At 44.2% G+C, this 24,007-nt stretch overlaps 1 protein-coding gene across 1 annotated transcript in view; it reads right to left on the minus strand.

The window, feature by feature from the left end:
* Positions 1 to 20,169, minus strand: part of col9a3 (collagen, type IX, alpha 3) — a 98,653-nt gene extending 78,484 nt beyond the window's left edge. Inside the window, exons 1-5 of the mRNA XM_068048592.1 lie at positions 20,152 to 20,169; positions 19,982 to 20,035; positions 12,318 to 12,371; positions 12,103 to 12,156; positions 8,888 to 8,932 (exon numbers count right to left, since the gene is read on the minus strand). Coding sequence (XP_067904693.1) covers positions 8,888 to 8,932; positions 12,103 to 12,156; positions 12,318 to 12,371; positions 19,982 to 20,035; positions 20,152 to 20,169 — 225 coding nt within the window. The remainder of the gene's footprint in view (positions 1 to 8,887; positions 8,933 to 12,102; positions 12,157 to 12,317; positions 12,372 to 19,981; positions 20,036 to 20,151) is intronic.
* Positions 20,170 to 24,007: the final 3,838 nt, after the last annotated feature.

Genomic DNA, 24,007 nt, shown 5'->3' on the forward strand with positions numbered 1-24,007 from the left:
CAACCAATGCATTCACTATCCCTGCAGCCACTTCTTTTAAGACCCTAGGATGCAGGCCATCAGGTCCAGGGGTCTTGTCAGCCTTTAGTCTTATTAATTTTCCCAGTACTTTTTCTCTATTGATAATGATTATTTTAAGTTCCTCCCTCCCTTTTGCCTCTGGATTTTCCACTATTCTGGGGATGCTTTTAATGTCTTCTACTGTGAAGACAGATACAAAATACTTGATCAAAGTCTCTCCCAGTTCCTTGTTTCCCATCATTAATTTCTCAGTCTTATCCTCTAAGGGACCAACATTTACTTGAGCTACTCTCTTCCTTTTTATATATTTGTAGAAGCTTTCACTGTTTTTATATTTTTTGCTAGTTTACTCTCGTACTCTTCACTTTTTTTTTTTAAGACAGCCTCTGCTGGTTTCTAAAATTTTCCCTATCTTCTGGCCTATCACTAATCCTCACAGCATTGTATGCCTTTTCTTTCAATTTGATACCACCCTTAACTTCAGTTAGATGAACATATTGGAGAAGCTGGGGCTGTTCTCCTTAGAGAAGGGTGAGAGGAGATTTGATAGAGGTGTTCAAAATTATGAGGGGTCTGGACAAAGTAGATAGAGAGAAACTGTTCCCATTGCCGGAAAGGTCAAAAACCAGAGGACATTGATTTAAGGTGAATGGCAAAAAAAGCAAAAGCAACATGAGGAAAAACGTTTTATGCAGCAAGTTAGGATCTGGAATGCACTGCCTGAGAGTGAGGTGGAGGCAGATTCAACTGGTGCTTTCGAAAGGGAATTGGATAATTATCTGAAGAGAAAAGCTTTGCAGGGTGATGGGGAAAGGGTGGGGGAGTGGGACTAGCTGAGCTGCTCTTGCAGAGAGCTGGCACGTCCATGAAGGGCTGAATGGCCTCCTTCTGTATTGTAACTATTCTATGATCTATGATAAGATGCAGATGTCGTTGATGAATAGTATACGAGGCTGATAGAAGAGATTAGTGAGATGTGTGAAATCTGTAAAAAGTATTGTAAGGCTTCCATTGGCATGTGACGTCAATGAGGTAGTCTCCACGGAATTAAAGGTATGGGACAAAAACAAATACTTTCATTCTATATTTTATAGGCCCGGTGACTAGATTTAGTCTTTATACAATAATACATAGTTAGAGACAAAAATGTTATTATAGATAAAATGCTGGAGAAACGGATAGGGACCGGACTTGGGGCACCAGAACTTTCTGACTGATAATGGAGGAGATCTTGCCAATGGCAAGGTCAGAGATGTGTGTGAAAACATGAACATTATGGTCATATAAACCGCAACCGAAAGTCCTTTCAGAAATGGGCTCTGTGAAAGGAATCACACGGTGATCAACAAAATGCTGCATAAAATCTTAGCTGATTAACCAAACTGCAAGTTGATAACCACCCTGGCATAGGTGGTTCCTGCAAAGAGTCCACTCCAGATGGTTAGAGGGTATAGTCCAATCAATTTGTCTATGGGCAAAATTCCAAACAGTCTTCTGTGCAATATCCTGCTCGAGAAGGCTCTATAATTCGTTGCATTTTTACTACACATTTCAATGTTTTTCAAGCAGGGAGACGGGTTTTCATCAAGGCTGAGGTCTCGGAGAAAATTCAAAGAACACTGAGGCATTGTATAAGACCATTCAGGACAGAATTTAATTCAGGAGATTTGGTGTATTATTAAAGAGTGAGTCATAGGGAATGGAAAGGCTCGGGTAAGGCAATAGGTCATGATGGTAAGACAGTACTAATCAAATGTGGCAATTAAACTGTTAGGGTACATTGGTCATGATTAATTGGGATTAATTACAAAATCTCAGACTCTGAGCAGCTGATAGAAGGCACCTTGTTCCTCAAATGCTCATGTGTTTTGTGATGAAGATCCCGAGGAACAGAATCTGATAGATCAAGGGCTGGATAGTGGTAATGAGAGTGCTCATGCTACACAGGACAGAGCTATCACATACAAAACCAATTACCCAGTGTTCATGGGTGACATAGGACTGAATTTCCCTGGCCCATTGGTGTTGGGCTAGGAGGTGGGAGGACTGGCAATGTAGCAAGGGAAGGCGTCAGGAGGGGAGCCTGATGTCCTTGCACCACCATGGCATTTTGTCAGTGGTGGAATCTTAAGGCCACTTCCCACCCCCGCAGGCATTTTGCCGGGTGGGGTGAGCCCACCTCCACCTGGAGGGACCACCAGGTAAATCCAGGTAACCACCCAGCGCCTTCCAGGGGTGGGTGTCCTCCTTGATGGGCACTCCACAGTCCATGGAGGGGCTCCCTGGCAGCAATGATCAACCCTACTGCAACGCCACTGCCGCTGCACCACAAAACCACCTCCACCCCGATTGCTGAGGGCCTGCCTGCCTGGTCCTGGCTTCCCCTAACCTAACTCACCTCTCTTGGTGGGTGCCCAGCCATTGAGTCACCCTCTCCCTGGTAATGCAGCCTCAGCACTGACCACCACTGGTAGCGACACTGCTGAGCTGCCGGACCTCTGATAAGGCTGGCAGCTTTTGGGGGGTGTGGGCTGCCATCTCAATTGGACAGAAGCCCCAGCTGTGGCCTCTTAATTGGCTGACGTCAGCAATATGCTGCCCCAGGGTCCTGCCACCCACCGGAGTGGGGCCAGTTCCCGATATCGGCCCCAGTGATGGGACTTCACCATCATCGAGAAAGTTCAGCCCATACATTCCTGAGTAGTCAAACAAATGAAGGACTGCAACAATTATGGGACATGCAGGAAAATCTACTGGCAAGTTTAAATATTGGTTGAATGTTCAGGCTGATGGCCAAGAAGCCAGAGCCATGGACTGGCAGAAAGGGATTAAAATGTGGAGAGTAAGGAAGCTCAGGGCAAGTACTGATAGTGAGTCCAGAAGTAACTCTTTCATCAGAAAATGATCACGTACTAGAGAAAGACCCTCCGATGGTGCGAGAGGGAGATCTCAGAGTCCTGACAGACATAAAATTGCAAGTACAGGCTGTATCTTGAACAGATTACACAATGATATAAAGACCACAGAATAACAGAATTAGAAGCAGAAGTCCTCATGATCGTGAAGTTTTGCTGACTGCCAATAAACTTGAGGATAAACTAATAAGAGAGGCAAAGCAAAAGGAATTAGATAGTTGGAGAGAGTTTGGAGTTTATTCGGAGGTACCAGATAAGGGACAACCAGCCTTGTCACACAGGTGGATTTGTACTGAAATAGTCCTTGCAGATGGGATTTATAAGTCTAAAGCGAGGCTAGTTGCTAGGGGCTTTGAAGAGCGACTGGGTGATACAGATGTTAGTCTGGATTCTCCTACAACTGGAAAAGTAATCTTCATCTTTTTAGCTCTTTTGGCCACATATTCATGGGAGAGTTGATTAATTGACATAAAAGTCGCATTTCTGCAGGGTGATACTTTTCAGATGGAAGTTTTCCTGAAACTGCCCAAAGAGGTAGCAGATGCTGAAGGAAACTATGGAAACTAAACAAATGCATCTACAGCCTGAATGATGCTTCCAGGGTGTGGTATATTTTGGTGAGAAATGTTTTGCTAGAAATAGTTTGTATTCAATTAAAGGCAGATCCCTCAGTGTTTTATCGGTATCATAAGAGGGGAACTTTCAGACATCTTCATGGTGCATGTTGATGATTTCTTATAGGATGGTACTGCAGAATTTGCAAAATCTGTTATTAAGATTAGAGTAGAATTTAAAATTGGGAGTCAAGCTTATGGAGCTTTTAAATACACTGGTTTAGATATTAAGCAGAGTAGATCGGGAATAACTTTAAATCAACAGTCCTATTTAGAGAGTGTTACTTCCATCCTGGTTAATCATGCTAGGTCATCACAGAAAGATGATACTATATCTAAAACAATTACAAAGCATCACTGGTCAGTTGAACTGCTTGTGCACTCAGACTAAACCAGATGCTAGTTTTGATGCGTGGAGTTAAGTACTATGATGAAACACAGTAAAGTAGAAAACATTTTAAGAGCAAATAAAGCATTAAAAAATTAAATCTGGATAAATGCGTACTTAAGTTCCCATCCTTAGGTGACCCAAAGAACATGAAACTAATAATGTTTAGCTATGCACCCATCCTCTTTATGTATATTTAAATGCAGCTGGTTTCATAACATTTCTGAAGGGCAAAAATAGGAAATGTTGTCCTTTAGCTTGGGAAGCTAAGAAAATAAAAAAGGTTGTTAAAAGTACTTTAGCTGCGGAAACATTGGCTCTTGCAGAGGCAATGGACATGGGGTTCTATTTGTCAAATATTTTTAAGTGTACAATGGGTATACTGAAGATAGTATACCCATTGATTTTTATGGAAATAATCATTCTTTGTGGAATAATGTACACGCTACGAAAAATGTGAGTGAGAAAAAGTTATGGATTGACCTTGCTAGTTTGAAACACATGCTGTAGAGAAAGGAAATCTCTAAAATTAAATGGGTGGATACAAGTCATGAACTGTCGTTTATGCATACATTTCTTTTCGTAAAACAAAGCAATTCTTAGGGTCCCTAGAGGAGGTGAGTCTCAGAATGTAATGCTTTGTATAAAATATAGAGGTCGTTGATTTAATTTGCTCTGAAATTTTGATTGTACATATAAACTCTAATTTTTATGTAAAGAGAAAGAAGGGAATCTGCTAACTGTATATTAATTGTGTTTAATTATATGCAGGTGGTGGGTATTAGCTGGGGATTTGCTTGTGCCCCAATTAATAGGAACAGACTAAAACTGTGGTTGTAGGGTTAGGAGGTGCATGGTTGTAATGTGCATCTCTGTAAATAAATGCTTATAAGAGTGTGAAAGATTGGCTCCAGTTCTATCATTCACCATCTGGCTTTCTGGATTATAGGAACTAGGAACTAAATTAAAGAACAAGACTGCAAGGGTTTTTATCTCTGGATTGTTATCCGAGTCATGTGAAAATTGACATAGGGATAAGCAGATTAGGGAGGTGAATATGTGGCTGAAGGTATGGTGTGGGAAAGAGGGGATCCATTTCAAGGGAAACTGGCACCAATATTGGGACAGGAAGGAACCATACTATTGACACAGGGGTCACCTGAACTGGAATGGGACCAGGGTCCTAGTGGAAAGAATAAATAGGGAAGTCACAAGAACTTCAAACAAGTAAATGGCGGTGGGGATGGGGATGAGGGGGTGGGGGGGGGGTGGTTCAGGTTGAAAAGGAATTAGAAGTAATAGTTCAAAAACAAACAAAAGGGAAAAATGTAGAGTAACAGTCAGAAACTGTGCTTTAGGCAATACAAGTAAAGGGAAACTAAAAGATGTAAAGTTATTACACCTGGAGAGAAAAATAAGAAGTATGTGAGTAAAACATTAGTGCTGAAGGAGTTGTGTGGTCCAAATAAGCATTTTTTGTACAAACACAAAGACTGTAAGAAACAAATTGAACGAATTGCAGGCACTAATTCAACTTGGAGGGTATGACATGGTAGCCATGAACGGGACAAGGCTGCGAGACAGTCAGGACTGGGAACTAAATATACCAGGTTATAAGATCTACAGGGAAAATGGTAGAAGGTGAGGAGTAGCCTTAGTGATTAAGGATGAAATCACTTCAATGATAAAAGAGAACGCAATGAGAGGTAAGCAGATGGTGGGACTTTATGTGTAGAATTAAGAAATAGAAGAGGATTTAAGACTGTCATGGGGATTGTGTATAGATGCCCTGGTAGCAGCTGTGAAGTGGCAGATTGTATAACTGCAGAGATTAGACAAGCATGTAGAAAAGGCAGAGTGGTTTTAAAGGGGTATTTTAACTTGCATATAGATTGGGACAAGCAGACTACCACATGTCAGAAAAAGTGGTCAATTTCTCAAGTGTGTCTGGAATAGTTTTCTGCAACAACATATTCTAGACCCAACAAGGGGGCAGACCATATTAGATTTAATGATGCGCAATGAGCCAGATTTAGTTAACGGCCTAACAGTGTGTGAACAATTATCTAATAGCAAACATAATATGATTGAGTTCAAGGTAATGTTTGAAAGGGAGAAACGTGAAACAGCTACTAAGATTCTAGATTTAGGTAAGGCTGCCTTCAATGCAATGAGACAGAGCCTGTCCACAGAAAACTGGGCAAGTCTGCTAATAGGTAAAATGACAAAAGATCAGTGGAAGGTATTCAAAAACATTTTTAATATGATACTGAACCAGTTTATACCCTTAAGGGGCAAAATTCTACCTGCCAAAAAAAAAAACAGCCATGGAGGGGTAAAGAGGTAAGAGAGAACATAAAACTAAAAGAAAACGCATACAAAAATGCAAAAAGTCAACAGATCCTGGCGAATGGGAAAGATACAAAGTACAGCAAAGGGTCATAAAGCAGATAGTAAAAGCTACAAATAGGGAATATGTAAAGAAACTTGCAACGAATATCAAAATCAACATGAAAATATTTACAATAACATTAGGAAAAAGGTGGTCAGAAGCAACGTGGGCTCCTTGAAAGTAATAATGGTAATACTGTCAATGAAAATAAGGGAATGGCAGACATGCTGAATAATTACTTTGCTTCAGTATTTACAGTGGAGGAAGAGGTCACCATGCTGGAAATCCCAGGGAAACTATGATTGAATCAGGGACAGAGACTCAACAAAATTAATGTAAACAGGATACGAGAATGGAGAAATTAATGGTATTAAAGAGTGACAAATCCCCAGGACCAGATGGTTTCCATCCCAGGGTTTTAAAAGTAGGTGGAAACATTGCAGATGCTGTAATCATAATCTTCCATAGTTCTCTCAATTCAGGAACCATTCCTTTAGATTGAAACATTGCGCATGTCACTCTGCTATTTAACAAAGGTGACAGAGGGGAACCAGAGAATTATAGACTAGTTAAGCTAACATCTGTTGTTGGGAAATTACTAGAGTCTATAATTAAGGATAGGGTGACTCTCAACTTTCAGCTGATGAGAGAGTACCAGCATGGATTTGTAAAGGTAGGTCATGCCTGATAAATCTGATTGAATGTTTTGAAGAGGTGACTATAGTGGACAGGGGAATGTCTATAGATGTTGTTTATAGGGACTTCCAGAAGGCATTTCATAAAGTCCCTCAGAAGAGACTGTAGCTAAAGTTAAAGCTCATGGAATTGAAGGCAAATTATTGACCTGGTTAAGAGGTTGGCTGAGGATAGGAGGCTGAGAGCAGGGATAATGGGCAGGTACTCTAATTGGCAGGATGTGACCAGTGGTGTCTTGCAAGGATCTGTGTTGGGGACTCAACTATTCACTGTACTTATTAATGACTTAGATGATGGGATAGAAAGTCACAAAACCAAATTAGCCAATGACAAAGACAGGCGGCACTGTAAACAGTGTAGACAGAGGCAGAAAATTACAAAGAGATATTGATAGGTTAAGTGAATGGGCAAAACTGTGGCAAATGGATTTCAATGGAGCAAATGTGAAGTCATCCTCTTTCACCCAAAAAGGATAGAACAGGATACTTTCTAAATGGAGAAAAGTTAGAAACAGTGGCGGTCCAAAGAGAGTTGGGGATCCAGGCACATAAATCATTACAATGTCATGAACATGTACAGAAAATAATCAGAAAGAATGATGTAATGCTGATCTTTATATCTAGAGGAATAAAATTCATTTGAAAAATGAAAATTGGATGATTTCTATCATATGCGATCAATCCACTGTCCCAGTTTAATGCCCAGATGACAAGTTGAAAATTTAGCCCACATTTTGGGCTGGATTTTGCACTGGAGGCGGGGCTCCCAGTGCTAGGCTGAAAAGGCAGGGGAGGGGAACACCGCCTCTGCATTTTCTTGGCCACCCCAGAGTGATCCTCTGGTCTTTTTGTGTCAAAGTTTTGGGAGGCAGGATCCCCGTCCCTTTAAAGACTTTAAAGGGACAGGGATCCCGCCTCCAAGAGCTGCCAGCCAATCAGAGAGCTGGCAGCTCAGCTGTATCAGCAGTGCCAGCAGTGGCCACTGCCAGTACTGCAGAGGCCTGGGATCCAGGCCCAGCGCTGGAACCTTGGAACAGACGTAGGTGAGGTGGGGTTGCCAGTCTGGAAGGCCCTGGTGAGGATGGGCTGGGGGGTGGTCTTGTGGTCCAGGGGGAGCAGGGGTGGGGGTGGGGGTGGGGGGTAAATCAGTGAATTGGTTCCGTGGGGGTCCTCCATGGGCCACAATTTGCCCACAGAGGAGGGTCCCCCCTCCCCAAGCCCACAGGGAGGGCAGCTCATTTTACAAAGCACCCTCCCCGCGCAGCGGAGGTACCCCATCACTGGTAAGCTTCCAGCAGCAGTGGGAAGAGGCCTCTTAAGGGCCTCAATTGGCCCTGGGCAGGAACTCCACCATCGACCTATCCCACCACTGGGAAGATCGCTGGGTGATGGGGAGGCGAAGGGCCCTACGCCCCACCGCCACCTCCCGCCACCTGTCGCGATACTTCGTAGCCGCACCACCACCCCCCCCAAACCCCATTTCTGATCCCAGCTTTGGGGGGGGGGGTTGGGGGGGCCCATAAAATCCAGCCCTTGATTTTAAGCATATTACTTAGTGACTGGCACATTGCATAGTGTGAATTACATGATTTTTTTGCCTGCACTGCATGGGATATGTGATTGCTCCATGGGACAGGTGACAGTGCTGTACTGGAAGGCCAGCTGTGGTACTGCATGGTACGGCATGATTGGCCATTTCTGGCTTCATACCTTCTCACCTTCACATTTATGCTGCTCAATACTAAAATCTCAGCTAATTTCATTGGATAACATTATCCTATTAGTGAGGGGTCTGTTTCAGCCCCTGTGGGACTGCTGTGGTGCTGCATGGGACGTGTGATCACACTCTATGAGATGCTTACCTGTTCACCATTGGCTCCTGTAGGTCCTGGCTTTCCAGCTAATCCCTAAAATAGAATATGGGGGGGAAAGCAATTCATTAAATTAAATATATTCAGCAGCAGTTGATGACATTCTGACAACAATCTGTACCAACAAGTTCAAAAAAAAGAATACAGAGGTTGTAAAAATCAAACAGTCCTGACCTTGTGTTCACTGTTATCAGATACTTCATCATTAAGTTGGACATCCCGATTTGCTTTGCTTGATTACATTTTGCCCAATTCTACTGGTGTTACCAACCTTATAGTTACATATTTTAATCCAAGACTATTGATGCATTTTTCTTAGGACTGGCGCACAATACTCTCCTAACTCAACAGTCCCACTCAAAGAGTTTAAAGGTCTCCGAGTTTGTATTTGGGATTGGACTGCTACATCCTTCCAGGAGGGGACATTTCCCAAAGGTTGAGGTGTTTGCAAAGTCAGACCAACTCCTCAGCACATGTAACTCATAGTGCACTGGATCCTGGCAACAGTCAATTGAACGAGTGGTTCCAAATAAACAACAAAAGATCCTTAAGAACTTTCACAAGTTCACTGAATTACCTTTAAGGGTTGAGTTTAAAGGTCTCCGAATTTGTCTTCAAGGTTCCTCTGTGGTTGGTGCCTTGCCCGGGTCATTTGAGTAAGGAGCAGGTGAAGCAGTGTCTGGTACTTTGTACAGAAGACCGTGGAGGGAACAGTTGCAATGGCATGAATGGCCATTTCAGGTTTCGTACTCTCCCACCTTCACATTTATGCTGCTCAATATTAAAAACTCAGCTAATTTCACTAGTTAACATGATCCTATTAGTGAGGAGTCTGTTTCAGCCCCCATGCGACTTTTTTGCAAACTACGGACTTGTTTGATTTTGCTGAGGCACACATATTCAACTCTTAGAAATGCCTTAAGGTGACAAACGCCCTGCGTTTTACTATCACAATCACTTTCTTATCATCGACAGATGACTAACTCTCTTTATTGAAGCATTAATCCTTGTCCAATTCGCTACCTGATCAATTTCTAACTGTCGTTAATGGATCAACTCCTAGCAGTCTTGGAGTGTTGGTGATCAGTTCTTGATCTAAAACCTGTTGATAAGGTGTTTAGTCTCAGGTTCTACTCTGGCAGTAGATAAGCAAATGATTTCAGTGCAGACGAATATGTTGAAAGGGTTTTAGATGACGAGGGGTGGTAGGAGGCTTGTGTAGAGCATAAACACCAGAATGGACCAGTTGGACCGAATGGACTCTTTCTGTCCTGTATATACTTTGTGAGACTTTTTGATTGGCTAATGTTTAAATAAAAATTGGCAGGAACTCTGGAGATAATCAGCAATGTGTTGACAGTGTGATTTCTGACTGAGATCTGGGAATGGGGGCCAGGGTGGGAGTGGTGGGAGGGGGTTCTCTTCACAGCAGAGTTCCGTCCTCTGCTGCACCCCACTGGACCCACCCCAACCCCAACACTGTCGTGACACCAGAAGAGGTGGCAAAGAGACATTATAAGGGCCAGAAGTGCAACAAAAACTCTCCCGGACAACTTTCCAAATGCCAGCCTTGGGAAGTGGGGTGGATAAAAGAGAGGGTAATCCACTGGGTACCCCAGCTGCCATTGGCAGATGGGAATGAAATAGGTGGCAGCAACTGTCCCAGCAGGGGCAGGAGATCCAGATTAGGCTGAAATTCCTGTTTGGAGACTGGAATTCAGGTGATGCAGGAACTTCCAGTTAGGGTAGGAATTTCCGGTTGGGAAAGAATTCCGGGTTGGGGGCATGAGCTCCCAGTTGGGGCGATGAAGCAGCAGTTCTCAATTTTAGATTAGATTGTGGCAGTGAATATTACCCCCTCTCCCTTCAATTAGCTGTACACCAAATGTAGAGAAAAGCAACAAAATTACTCAGATCACATGAGGTCACAAAGATCATCTGCCTATGTTAAATTTACTCAACTTAAATATATTCAAATGATTGACTTTCCAGTCACATATCAAACCTTCTGCATCAATAATGAGCAGCGGGATCTTTGAAGAACTTTTTGGAATCTAGCTAATTAATTAGTGGATGTGCTCAGTATATTACAGAACTCTTCCTTATACAGTAATCTGTCACATCTCTCCAGAGAGAGACAGGGATCTACTTCAGAAGGACATGATTCCCAGTCTCTAGTGATTCAGCTGATCTGAGCCAGGTCACAGACCTGAAACGTTAACTCTGTTTCTCTCTCCACAGATGCTGCCAGACCTGCTGAGTATTTCCAGCACTTTCAGTATGTCGTGGGTTACAGGAGGAAGAACCAGGCACAGTTCCTGTTCCTCATCGCCATTCCTGTTGGGAAGTCTGTCTCTATGTGGGGCTGATTGATGACAGGATTGGGCTCTCCTGTGATTTCCTCCATGTTAAACTCCAGAATTGGCCTTTATAGCCACTCCAGGCGCTGCTTCACAAACCACTGACCACCTCCAGGCGCGTATCCATTGTCTCTCGAGATAAGGAGGCCCAAAAGAAAAAGAAAAGAAAATAGTTAAGTGTCCAGCCCCACAAAGGAAGGTGTGGTACCGGATACTTAGCCGTGGGACTGGACCCAGCAAAGAGTCCGTGCTCCAGGGAAAGGAGAGGAGGGGGGAAATTACAGACGAAAATGAGTATGTTTTAGGGTGATGTGACAAGCGGGTTAATTTTAAACCTCTGTTAACCATGTGCTGTAACTGGGCGATCATCCTTATTTCTGTCAATCATGTCCTCTAATCCCTCGCTAATTCTTGGCTCTGTTAACAGTGTTCTCTAACTGCTCGTTCTGTTCCACTTTGTGCATGGTGTACCTTCTACAAGATGCACGACAGCAACTCGCCAAGGCTCCTTTGACAGCACCTTCCAAACCTGCAACCTCCACCACCTAGAAGAGCAAGGGCAGCAGACACATAGGAACACCACCACCTGCAAGTTCCCCTCCAAGCCACACACTCGAAATACATCCCCGTTCCTTCACTGTCGCTGGGTCAAAATCCTGGAACTCCCTCCCTGACAGCACTGTGGGTGTACCTACCCCACATGGACTGCAGCGGTTCAAGAAGGCAGCTCACCACCACCTTCTCAAGAACAATTAGGGTTGAGCAATAAATAATGGTATTGCCAGCAATGCCCATATTCCGTGAATGGATAAAAAAAAACTTTGCCATCATTAGCACAGCACTCACCGGCTGCCCAACTGGACCCTTCTCTCCAGGGACCCCATGACGCCCAGGGTCACCCTGAAATAAAAGAAACATATTTCACCATCACTGAGGAAAAGAAACACAACTCAACAAACTCCCTCCAACCTTCTTGTTGCATTTTGAATTACGTTGTTGCGTCTAATTTTCATTTAACAGTGAGGATTTTAATTTTTGAAGACTGAAAAGTGTCTAATCACCTTTTCACCGTTGATTCCTGGATTTCCGTCTCGCCCATCACGGCCTGGAATTCCCTGAAACATTTCAGAAAATTCTTGAAACTTCCAGCACCACTCGACTCAAGAAGATTACATCTGATTTTCAATAAGTGAGGCCTTAGAGACTCAAATTAAGGAATGCAAAGGAAGGCCTCAATGACTGAATACCCTGGCGGGGGGCTAACGTTACATACACCACCGTGTGGCCTTTTGTTGACATTGAAAGAGTACATGGTGGTACATGTAACATTAAGTTCAGACTGTCCAATCACTGAGAAAGGGGAACCACATTATCCCACCAATTCACTTGTAATCAGAGGTGAATTAAAATAGTGACCATATTTAAATGTGAGTTTTAATTTATAATCGTAACAAGTGGAGTGAGATTCTGTAGCAATAGGGAGCCGGGAGCTTGTAATTGACCAGTACTTCCTGAAATTAACACACAGGTTGTTTTTTCATGTGCTGTAATATATTTTTCTTTGTCACTTTCAATGCATTAAAGCAAACAATTATATTCTACCTCAATGCTAGACCATAACCAAGGGTCACTGTTTAAATCCTTGGATTGGTTCATCCAAATCTTTGATTTTTCCACTTGTGAGTGAGTCCACAACTAGGGGCCATAAATATAAGATACTGACAAATCTAGCCAGGAATTCAGGAGAAACTTCTTTACCCAGAGCGTGCTGAGAATGTGGAACTCACTATCACAGGAAGTGGTTGTGATGAACAGTGGGGAGGTGGTGGCGTAGTGGTATTGTCACTGGACTAGTAACCCAGAGCCCAGGCTAATGCTCTGGGGACATGGGTTTGAATCCCACCACGGCAGATGGTGAAATTTGAATTCAATGAATAAATCTAGAATTAAAAGCTAGTCTAATGGTGACAATGAAAACATTGTTGATTGTTGTAAAAATCCATCTGGTTCCCTAATGCCCTTTCAGAAAGGAAATCTGCCATCCTTATCTACATGTGATTCCAGCCTCACAAGCCACTCAGTTGTTTTAACCCACTCGAAAAGGGTAAGAAAAGGAATGAAACCGGAAGGACCACCTGGCATCGAATTAGGCACTGGAAACGGCAAACCCTGCAAAGTCCCCGTTACTAACTTACTTACTTTGGCTTGTGCCAAAGTTGGGAGAGCTGTCCCACAGATGAGTCAACAACAGCCTGATATAGTCATACTCACGGAATCACACCTTACAGACAATGTCCCAGACACTGCCATCACCATCACCGGGTATGTCCTGTCCCACCGGCAGGACAGACCCACAAGAGGTGGCGGCACTGTGGTATACAGTCGGAAGGGAGTTGCCCTGGGAGTCTTCAACATTAAGTCTGGACCCCATGAAGTCTCATGGCATCAGGTCAAACATGTGCAAGGACACCTCATGCTGATTACCACCTACCGCCCTCCCTTAGCTGATGAGTCAGTACTCCTCTATGTTGAACAGCACTTGGAGGAAGCACTAAGGGTGGCAAGGGCACCGAATGTACTCTGGGTGGGGGACTTCAATGTCCATCACCAACAGTGGCTCAGTAGCACCACTACTGACCAAGGACATAGCTGCTAGACTGGGTCTGCAGCAGGTGGTGAGGGAACCAACAAGATGGAAAAACCTACTTGACCTCGTCCTCACCAATCTACCTGTCGCAGATGCTTTGGTCCAAGACAGTATTGGTAGGAGTGGCCACCGCACAGTCCTTGTGGAGATCAAGTCCCGTCTTCACATTGAGGGTACCTGTGTTGTGTGGCACTACTACCGTGCTAAATAGGATAGATTTCAAACTGATTAGCAATGCAAAACTGGGCATCCATGAGGCGCTGTGGGCCATCAGCAGCAGCAGAATTGTATTCAACCACAATCTGTAACCTCATGGCCCGGCATATCTCCCAGTCTACCATTACCATCAAGCCAGGAGACCAACCCTAGTTCAATGAAGAGTGCAGGAGGGCACTTCAGGAGCAGCACCAGGCATACCTCAAAATGAGGTGTCAGCCTGGTGAAGCTACAACACAGGACTACTTGCATGCCAAACTGCAAAAACAGCATGTGATAGACAGAGCTAAGTGATCCCATAACCAACAGATCAGATCTAAGCTCTGCAGTCCTGCCACATCCAGTTGTCAATGGTGGTGGACAATTAAACAACTAACTGGAGGAGGTGGCTGCACAAATATCCCCATCCTCAATGATTGGGGGCCCAGCACATCAGTGCGAAAGATAAGGCTGAAGCATTTGCATCTACCTTCAGCCAGAAGTGCCAAGTTGATGATCCATCTCAGCCTCCTCCCGAAGTCCCCAGCATCACAGATGCCAGACTTCAGCCAAATCGATTAACTCCGCATGATATCAAGAAACAGCTGAAGACACTGGATACTGCAAAAGCTAAGGGCCCTGACAACATTCCAGCAATAGTACTGAAGACCTGTGCTCCAGAACTAGCTGCGCCCCTAGCCAAGCTGTTCTGGTACAGCTACAACACTGGCATCTACCCTGCAATGTGGAAAATTGCCCAAGTACGTCCTGCACACAAAAAGCAGGACAAATCCTATCGGTCTAGAATTAGAATTAGAATTAGAACATTACAGCGCAGTACAGGCCCTTCGGCCCTCGATGTTGCGCCGACCTGTGAAACCATCTGACCTACACTATTCCATTTTCATCCATATGTCTATCCAATGACCACTTAAATGCCCTTAAAGTTGGCGAATCTACTACTGCTGCAGGCAGGGCGTTCCACGCCCTTACTACTCTCTGAGTAAAGAAACTACCTCTCACATCTGTCCTATATCTATCACCCCTCAACTTGAAGCTATGTCCCCTCGTGTTTGCCATCACCATCCGAGGAAAAAGACGCTCACTATCCACCCTATCTAACCCTCTGATTATCTTATATGTCTCTATTAAGTCACCTCTCCTCCTCCTTCTCTCCAACGAAAACAACCTCAAGTCCCTCAGCCTTTCCTCGTAAGACCTTCCCTCCATACCAGGCAACATCCTAGTAAATCTCCTCTGCACCCTCTCCATAGCTTCCACATCCTTCCTATAATGCGGTGACCAGAACTGCACGCAATACTCCAGGTGCGGTCTCACCAGAGTTTTGTACAGCTACAGCATGACCTCGTGGCTCCGAAACTCGATTCCCCTACTAATAAAAGCTAACACACCATATGCCTTCTTAACAGCCCTATTAACCTGGGTAGCAACCTTCAGGGATTTATGCACCTGGACACCAAGATCTCTCTGTTCATCTACACTACCAAGAATCTTCCCATTAGCCCAGTACTCTGCATTCCTGTTACTCCTTCCAAAGTGAATCACCTCACACTTTTCCGCATTAAACTCCATTTGCCATCTCTCAGCCCAGCTCTGCAGCCTATCTATGTCCCTCTGTACCCTACAACATCCTTCGGCACTATCCACAACTCCACCGACCTTAGTGTCATCCGCAAATTTACTAACCCACCCTTCTACACCCTCTTCCAGGTCATTTATAAAAATGACAAACAGCAGTGGCCCCAAAACAGATCCTTGCGGTACACCACTAGTAACTAAACTCCAGGATGAACATTTGCCATCAACCACCACCCTCTGTCTTCTTTCAGCTAGCCAATTTCTGATCCAAAGCTCTAAATCACCTTCAACCCCATACTTCCGTATTTTCTGCAATAGCCTACCGTGGGGAACCTTATCAAACACCTTACTGAAATCCAAATACACCACATCCACTGCTTTACCCTCATCCACCTGTTTGGTCACCTTCTCGAAAAACTCAATAAGGTTTGTGAGGCACGACCTACCTGTCACAAAACCGTGCTGACTATCTCTAATGAACTTATTCTTTTCAAGATGATTATAAATCCTGTCTCTTATAACCTTTTCCAACATTTTACCCACAACCGAAGTAAGGCTCACAGGTCTATAATTACCAGGGCTGTCTCTACTCCCCTTCTTGAACAAGGGGACAACATTTGCTATCCTCCAGTCTTCCGGCACTATTCCTGTCGACAATGACGACATAAAGATCAAGGACAAAGGCTCTGCAATCTCCTCCCTAGCTTCCCAGAGAATCCTAGGATAAATCCCATCTGGCCCAGGGGACTTATCTATTTTCACACTTTCCAAAATTGATAACACCTCCTCCTTGTGAACCTCAATCCCATCTAGCCTAGTAGCCTGAATCTCAGTATTCTCAACAACATTTTCTTTCTCTACTGTAAATACTGACGCAAAATATTCATTTAACACTTCCCCTATCTCCTCTGATTCCACACACAACTTCCCACTACTATCCTTGATTGGCCCTAATCTAACTCTAGTCATTCTTTTATTCCAGATATACCTATTGAAAGCCTTAGGGTTTTCCCTGATCCTATCCACCAATGACTTCTCGTGTCCTCTCCTTGCTCTTCTTAGCTCTCCCTTTAGATCCTTCCTGGCTAGCTTGTAGCTCTCAAGCGCCCTAACTGAGCCTTCACGTCTCATCCTAACATAAGCCTTCTTCTTCCTCTTGACAAGCGCTTCAACTTCTTTAGTAAACCACGGCTCCCTCGCTCGACAACTTCCTCCCTGCCTCACAGGTACATACTTATCAAGGACACACAGTAGCTGCTCCTTGAATAAGCTCCACATTTCGATTGTTCCCATCCCCTGCAGTTTCCTTCCCCATCCTACGCATCCTAAATCTTGCCTAATCGCATCATAATTTCCTTTCCCCCAGCTATAATTCTTGCCCTGCGGTATATACCTGTCCCTGCCCATCGCTAAGGTAAACCTAAGCGAATTGTGATCACTATCACCAAAGTGCTCACCTACATCTAAATCTAACACCTGGCCGGGTTCATTTCCCAGTACCAAATCCAATGTGGCATCGCCCCTGGTTGGCCTGTCTACATACTGTGTCAGAAAACCCTCCTGCACACACTGGACAAAAACTGACCCATCTAAAGTACTCGAACTATAGTATTTCCAGTCGATATTTGGAAAGTTAAAGTCCCCCATAACAACTACCCTGTTACTCTCGCCCCTGTCGAGAATCATCTTCGCTATCCTTTCCTCTACATCTCTGGAACTATTCGGAGGTCTATAAAAGACTCCCAACAGGGTAACCTCACCTCTCCTGTTTCTAACCTCGGCCCATACTACCTCAGTAGACGAGTCCTCAAACGTCCTTTCTGTCGCTGTAATACTCTCCTTGATTAACAATGCCACACCCCCCCCTCTTTTACCATCTTCTCTGTTCTTACTGAAACATCTAAATCCCGGAATCTGCAACATCCATTCCTGCCCCTGCTCTACCCATGTCTCCGAAATGGCCACTACATCGAGATCCCAGGTACCAACCCATGCTGCAAGCTCACCCACCTTATTCCGGATGCTCCTGGCGTTGAAGTAGACACACTTTAAACCAGGTTCTTGCTTGCCAGTGCCCTCTTGCGTCCTTGTAACCATCTCCCTGACCTCACTACTCTCAACATCCTGTACACTGGCACTACAATTTAGGTTCCCTATTCTCTTCTCTCAATTATCAGTAAAGTGATGGAAGGTGTCATCAACAGTGCTATCAAGACACTTGCTCAGCAATAACCTGCTCACTGACACTCAGCTTGGGTTCCGCCAGGGTCACTCAGCTCCTGACCTCATTACAGCCTTGGTCCAAACATGGACAAAAGAGCTGAACTCAAGAGAGTGTGAGAGTGACTGCCCTTGACATCAAGGCAGCATTTGACTGAGTATGGCATCAAGGAGCCCTAGCAAAACTGAGGTCAATGGGAATTGGAGGGAAGACTCTCCGCTGGTTGGAGTCATACCTAGCCCAAAGGAAGATGGTTGTGGTTGTTGGAAAGCAATCATCTCAGTCCCAGGAGATCACTGCAGGAGTTCCTCAGGGTACTGTCCTAGGCCCAACCACCTTCAGCTGCTTCAGCAAGGACCTTCCTTCAAACATAAAATCAGAAGGGGGGATGTTCGCTGATGATTGCACAATGTTCAGCACCATTCGTGACTCCTCAGATAATGAAGTAGCCTGTGTCCAGATGCAACATGACCTGGACAACGTCCAGGCTTGGGCTGATAAGTGGCAAGTTACATTTCGCACCACACAAGTGCCAGGCAATGACCATCTCAAATAAGACAGAATCTAACCATCATCCCTTAATGTTCAATGGCATTACCATCGCTGAATCCCCCACTATCAACATCCTGCGGGTTACCATTAACCAGAAACTGAACTGGAACAGCCACATGAATACTGTGGCTACAAGAGCAGGTCAAAGGCTAGAAATTCTGCGGCGAGTAATTCACATCCTGACTCCCCAAAGCCTGTCCGCCATCTACAAGGCATAAGTCAGGAGTGTGATGGAATACTCTCCACTTGCCTGGATGGGTGCAGCTCCAACAACACTCAAGAAGCTCGACACCATCCAGGACAAAGCAGCCCGCTTGACTGGCATCCCATCCACCACCTTCAACATTCACTCCCTTCACCATCGACGCACAGTGGCAGCAGTGTGTACCATCTACAAGATGCACTGCAGCAACTCACCAAGGCTCCTTCCAAACACCTTCCAAACCCATGACCTCTACCACCTAGAATGACAAGGGCAGCACATAATTGGGAACACCACCACCTGCACGTTACCCTCCAAGCCACACACCATCCTGACTTGGAACTAAATCGCTGTTCCTTCACTGTTACTGGGTTAAAATCCTACAACTCCCTTCGTATCCGCACTGTGGGTGTACCTACACCCTAAGGACGGCAGCAGTTCAAGAAGGCAGCTCACCACCACCTTCTCAAGGGCAATTAGGCATGGGTAATAAATGCTGGCTTAGCCAGCGATGCCCACGTCCCACGAACGAATAAAAAAAAATGTACAGGGGAAGCTGGATAAACGCATGAAAGAGAAAGGAAAAGGAGGTTATGTCAATAGTGAGAGATGAAGAGGGGTGGGAGGTGGCTCATATGGAGTATAAACCTGCTGGGCCGAATGGCCTGGTTCTGTGCTGTAAATACCACGTAATAGTTTTTAATCTCTGCCTCGGCATCCTATCCCACACCAAATTCCATTCTCCCATCACACTTGCATTTGCTGTCTTACACTGGCTCCCGGGTCAAATCTTCCACTCATTCCCCTATTGCCCATGCAAACATTTCCTTACTTATTGTGTTTGCAACATTTCAGGAATGGTCTGTCCAAGTCTTTTCTCTCACCAGATGCTGACTGACCTGTTTTGTATTACCAGCATTTTCTGCTGGTACTGATACTCAAAATATATTCATTTATCAAGCAAAGGGAGACTAATAGCATCCGAAGAGGGGATTTTAACCCATTCTGTTAATGGGGGTCCTATAGCATCTGTCCTCAGGCTCAACCCAGGTTACCCTTCACCCCCACCTGGCTCCTCTCTGGCAGTCCCCTCAGCCCACCAGGCATCACATTTCCCAGCCCCTCCCCGCTTCCCCAGCTATACCTGGAGATTAAATCCACCTCTGCGAGTTCAGAATGGAAAATCAGTTTGTGTTTAACGTATTTGAAACATGGAACCTTGAAGCAGATCCTAGTGCCTGGTGAATGTGTAAGAGAAACAAATTCAATCACTGAGCATTCGGGTAATTTGCCAGAGTGAGACACTTACCAGCTCGCCCTTGTGTCCTGAAACTCCGGGCAGGCCCCTGGGACCAATCTTCCCCTATAACAAGAGCAGAGAGTCAATAACAAACCTAAGCACAGGGTCAGCATTACAATCAGAAATGATAATTATCACAAAGAGGAAAGAAGAGGGATCACAGCCCTCCAAAAACTCACCTGGGCCCGGTGAATCATTGCTGAATTCTAAGGATAATCCAACACCTTCAAACCAGGGCTAATCAGCTAACACCCTGGAATCAACAATTAAACTAAGTATCTCATGAAACTCCTTCACTAAGACCCCTTCACAGAGCTAACTTGATGAGGAATCTAGGGTTGCCAACCTTCCAGGATTTCCCTGGATCTCCAGCAATTTAAGATTAATCTCCTGGACACTGCTACAAGCAAACCCAGGGGTAAAAACCTTCAGCAGCACTTCTGCTTATTTGTCACAAAAATATTGGGACACGGGGGAAGAAAAGGGCTGTTTTGACTGAGTGTCAAGAATCACCCAATTAGGTAATGAAGAGGCTATTGTCCTTCCTATTGGCTATTGGAAGGCTGGTCACCATGAGGATGGACGTGTCGGGCACTGGGGGTGTGCAATAGGAGACAGCTCATGTGATGAGACCTCCATGAATCAACCCTAGCAGAATCTAATGCTATATTTGTGTTGGAGAATTATACCAGAATCCTTTGCTTAAGCTACTGTTGTGTATATCACTGAGGAACTCCTTCCCCCTCAGTCTCCTCTCTCTTCCTCCTGCAATCTACAGAATCTTACAAGGGCAGCACAGTGGTTAGCACCGCAGCCTCACAGCTCCAGCGACCTGGGTTCGGTTCTGGGTACTGTCTGTGTGGAGTTTGCAAGTTCTCCCTGTGACCGCGTGGGCTTCTGTCGGGTGCTGCGGTTTCCTCCCACAGCCAAAGACTTGCAGGTTGATAGGTAAATTGGCCATTGTAAATTGCCCCTAGTGTAGGTTGGTGGTAGGGGAATGGTGGGAATGTGGTAGGGAATATGGGATTAATGTAGGATTGGTATAAATGGGTGGTTGTAGGTTGGCACAGAGTTTTTTTTTATTTATTTAGAGATACAGCACTGAAACAGGCCCTTCGTCCCACCGAGTCTGTGCCGACCAACAACCAACCATTTATACTAACCCTACAGTAATCCCATATTCCCTATCACCTATCGCCGAAGGGCCTGTTTCAGTGCTGTATCTCTCCAAAGCATGACTGTCGTCACCTAATGGCCATTTGCTGCTATATCTCTCCGTCTCTCTTCATTTGATTCTGCCGTGACGCTGCTGCACCTAGGCTTCTCATTACAAACAAAAAAAAATTACTTCATAGGATTTTACAGCACAGAAGGAGGCCATTCAGCCCATCATGCCTGTGCTAGCTCTTTGAAAGGAGCTATCCAATTAGTTCCACTCCTTCCTGTCTTTTTCCTCCATACCCCATGCAAACATTTTCTTCCTAATTCTGTTTGTAACTTTTGAGGATGATCCCTATCCAGGTAGCTGATGATCAGTCATTCCTCTCTCCAACACTAAGCGGATCAGTGACTGTCATCCAATGGTGCATATGACTGCCATTGGTAGAACTGCAGCCTTGGTTAGTTAGCCACAATACCTCAACTGTCCAACTCACTCACAACCCGGAAATAATACCCCTCAAATGGGGCAAAGGTTCAAATATTTTTCTTCACATCCATCCTATATATCTGTACAAATGTAATATCTTCCACTGCATTATATTCATTCTCCCTGTTGTTCACCCTACCCCGCCATGTAGCTCATATGTCAGCCATGGCTCAGCTCTTGCCTCTGAGTCAGAAGGTTGTGGGTTCATTCCCACTCTAGAACACAAACTCTAGGCTAACAGTCCAGTGCAACACTGAGGGAGTGCTACACTGTCAGAGATGAGGTCGTTTGGATGCGATGTTAACCTGAGGCCCTGTCTGCCCTCTCAAGTGGATGTAAAAGATCCCATGGCACTATCTCAAAGAAGAGCAATATTTATCCCATAACCAATATCACTAAAAACAGATTACCTGGATATTCTCATATTGCTTTTGTGGGAGCTTGCTGTGCGCAAACTGGGTGCCATGTTTCCTACATTATAACCATGACTACACTTTAAATAGTATTTCATAGGCTGTAAAGACCTGTCTTTAAAGGGTGTCCTGAGGTTATGAAAGATGATAAATAAATGCAAGTCTTTTTTTCTTTGATTCACTGCCTATAACAAGACACCAGTCTCTGATATTATTTATCCCCTTCTTATTTTGTTAATAAACACATCTATACTTAGAGTTCAAAGAACTGCAACGAAATAAAGAAGGATCACAACAGAAATAATCTTTGAAAATATCTGATGATCACTTACTGGGTCACCCTTTGGTCCTTGGAATCCAAAGTGGCCTTTTGAACCTTGATCTCCCTGTAATCAACCCCAAACATTTCAATAAGCAACAGAGAATAAAACAATCAGTTCCAAGGACTCTCACTGTACGCTATTCACTGCATTGTGCAGTTTAGTTTGACAAAAAAATCTGGAATTGAAAGCTAGTCTCAGTAATGGTGTCGTGAAACTATCATTAATTGATTGCTGTAAAAACCCATCTAGTTCATTAATGTCCTTTAGGGAAGGAAATCTGCTGTCCTTACTCGGTCTGGCCTACATGTGACTCCAGACCCACAGCAATGTGGTTGACTCTTAAATGCCCCCTGAAATGGCCTAGCAAGTCACTCAGTTGTCAAGGGCAATTAGGGATGGGCAACAAATGCTGGCTTTGCCAGTAATACCCACATCCTATGAAAGAATAATTTTTAAAAAACACTCAACATTTCTTTAAAAAGCCAACATCTCCTCTTTGAATATTTATGACTGATTTTATCCCCGATATTGACCTGGCTGGGTTTTCCAAGCAGAGTTTCGAATGGGAAACTTAGAAGCATGGGTTTTTCAAAATATTACTTCTCATAAGACCACAACCCACCCATTTTTGTGGGTTAAAATTATCCCCTTTGATTTGGGGTATTTATTGGAAGTAAATAGCAGGCCTAAAGTGCTCACTGCGGGAAGCACACCTATTCATAGTAGATTTATTTGGAGAGCACTGCTCTGTTGTATAAAGAAATTAATGAATAAAATAGCTGTAAATCAAAAATAAAAACTGGACATACTGTGATTACACAGCTGGTGTGTTGAAGACGACAGGATAAGTTACTATTGAGAGTATACCTTCCATCGCTACTGAAAACCAAGAAGGTAAGCAAGCAGCTAAGTAAGTTTGGGATTTAAAAAAAAAAGAGAATGAATGGATAGAATAAATAGTCCAGTCCCCGAGGTGGATCTCATTGGATACTGGGTTAAGCTGTAATTGGTACCAGTGGGAGGTATGGGAATCAGACCAGTGTCAAGGTGCTGTAATCAATCCATTTAGTAGTCAATCTAAGGATGCCAATGTTGGATAAGATGGTTGTCTTCATAAATGATTTGCATATAGCAATACATCCATGTCAATGAAGCTAAGTAAGAGGTGGGTATATCAAGTTCGTCTTTGTGAACTACTCATTGCATCCAGAGTTGGTCCTGTGCACATGTAGCAGTGCGTTTATCGATAACTTAGACCAAAGGTGCAGCTGAAATGAAGCTTGGTCTCATGGCGCTTGTCAAGGAGACCAGGGAAGTCACTTAAAGCTTTCACGCACTTGGCTGCTTCATCCCTAAACATTAATGCAGATTGTTAGATCTGAGCATAGGTCCACAGGATTGCAAACATTAGTGAGTCACTTATCTGAAGTGTGTTGCTATTCAGAAAGATCACAGGGAATTTTAAATCAACCCTCCCCATCCACCATCTCTCAATTCATTCTTTGAATCAGAAATATGGCCAACATCTAATCTGTGTACAAGACCATAAGGAAATACGGACAGGGACCTTACAACAATACCATAGAAGCCCCTCAACCACGCTGCACTCCAATCTCTCAAAATTGTTTCAATAGTTCTTAATCTAAAGGGA

The sequence above is a fragment of the Heterodontus francisci genome, chromosome 16 (genome assembly GCF_036365525.1).
Source record: "Heterodontus francisci isolate sHetFra1 chromosome 16, sHetFra1.hap1, whole genome shotgun sequence".
In the NCBI taxonomy this organism is placed as follows: Eukaryota; Metazoa; Chordata; class Chondrichthyes; order Heterodontiformes; family Heterodontidae; genus Heterodontus; species Heterodontus francisci.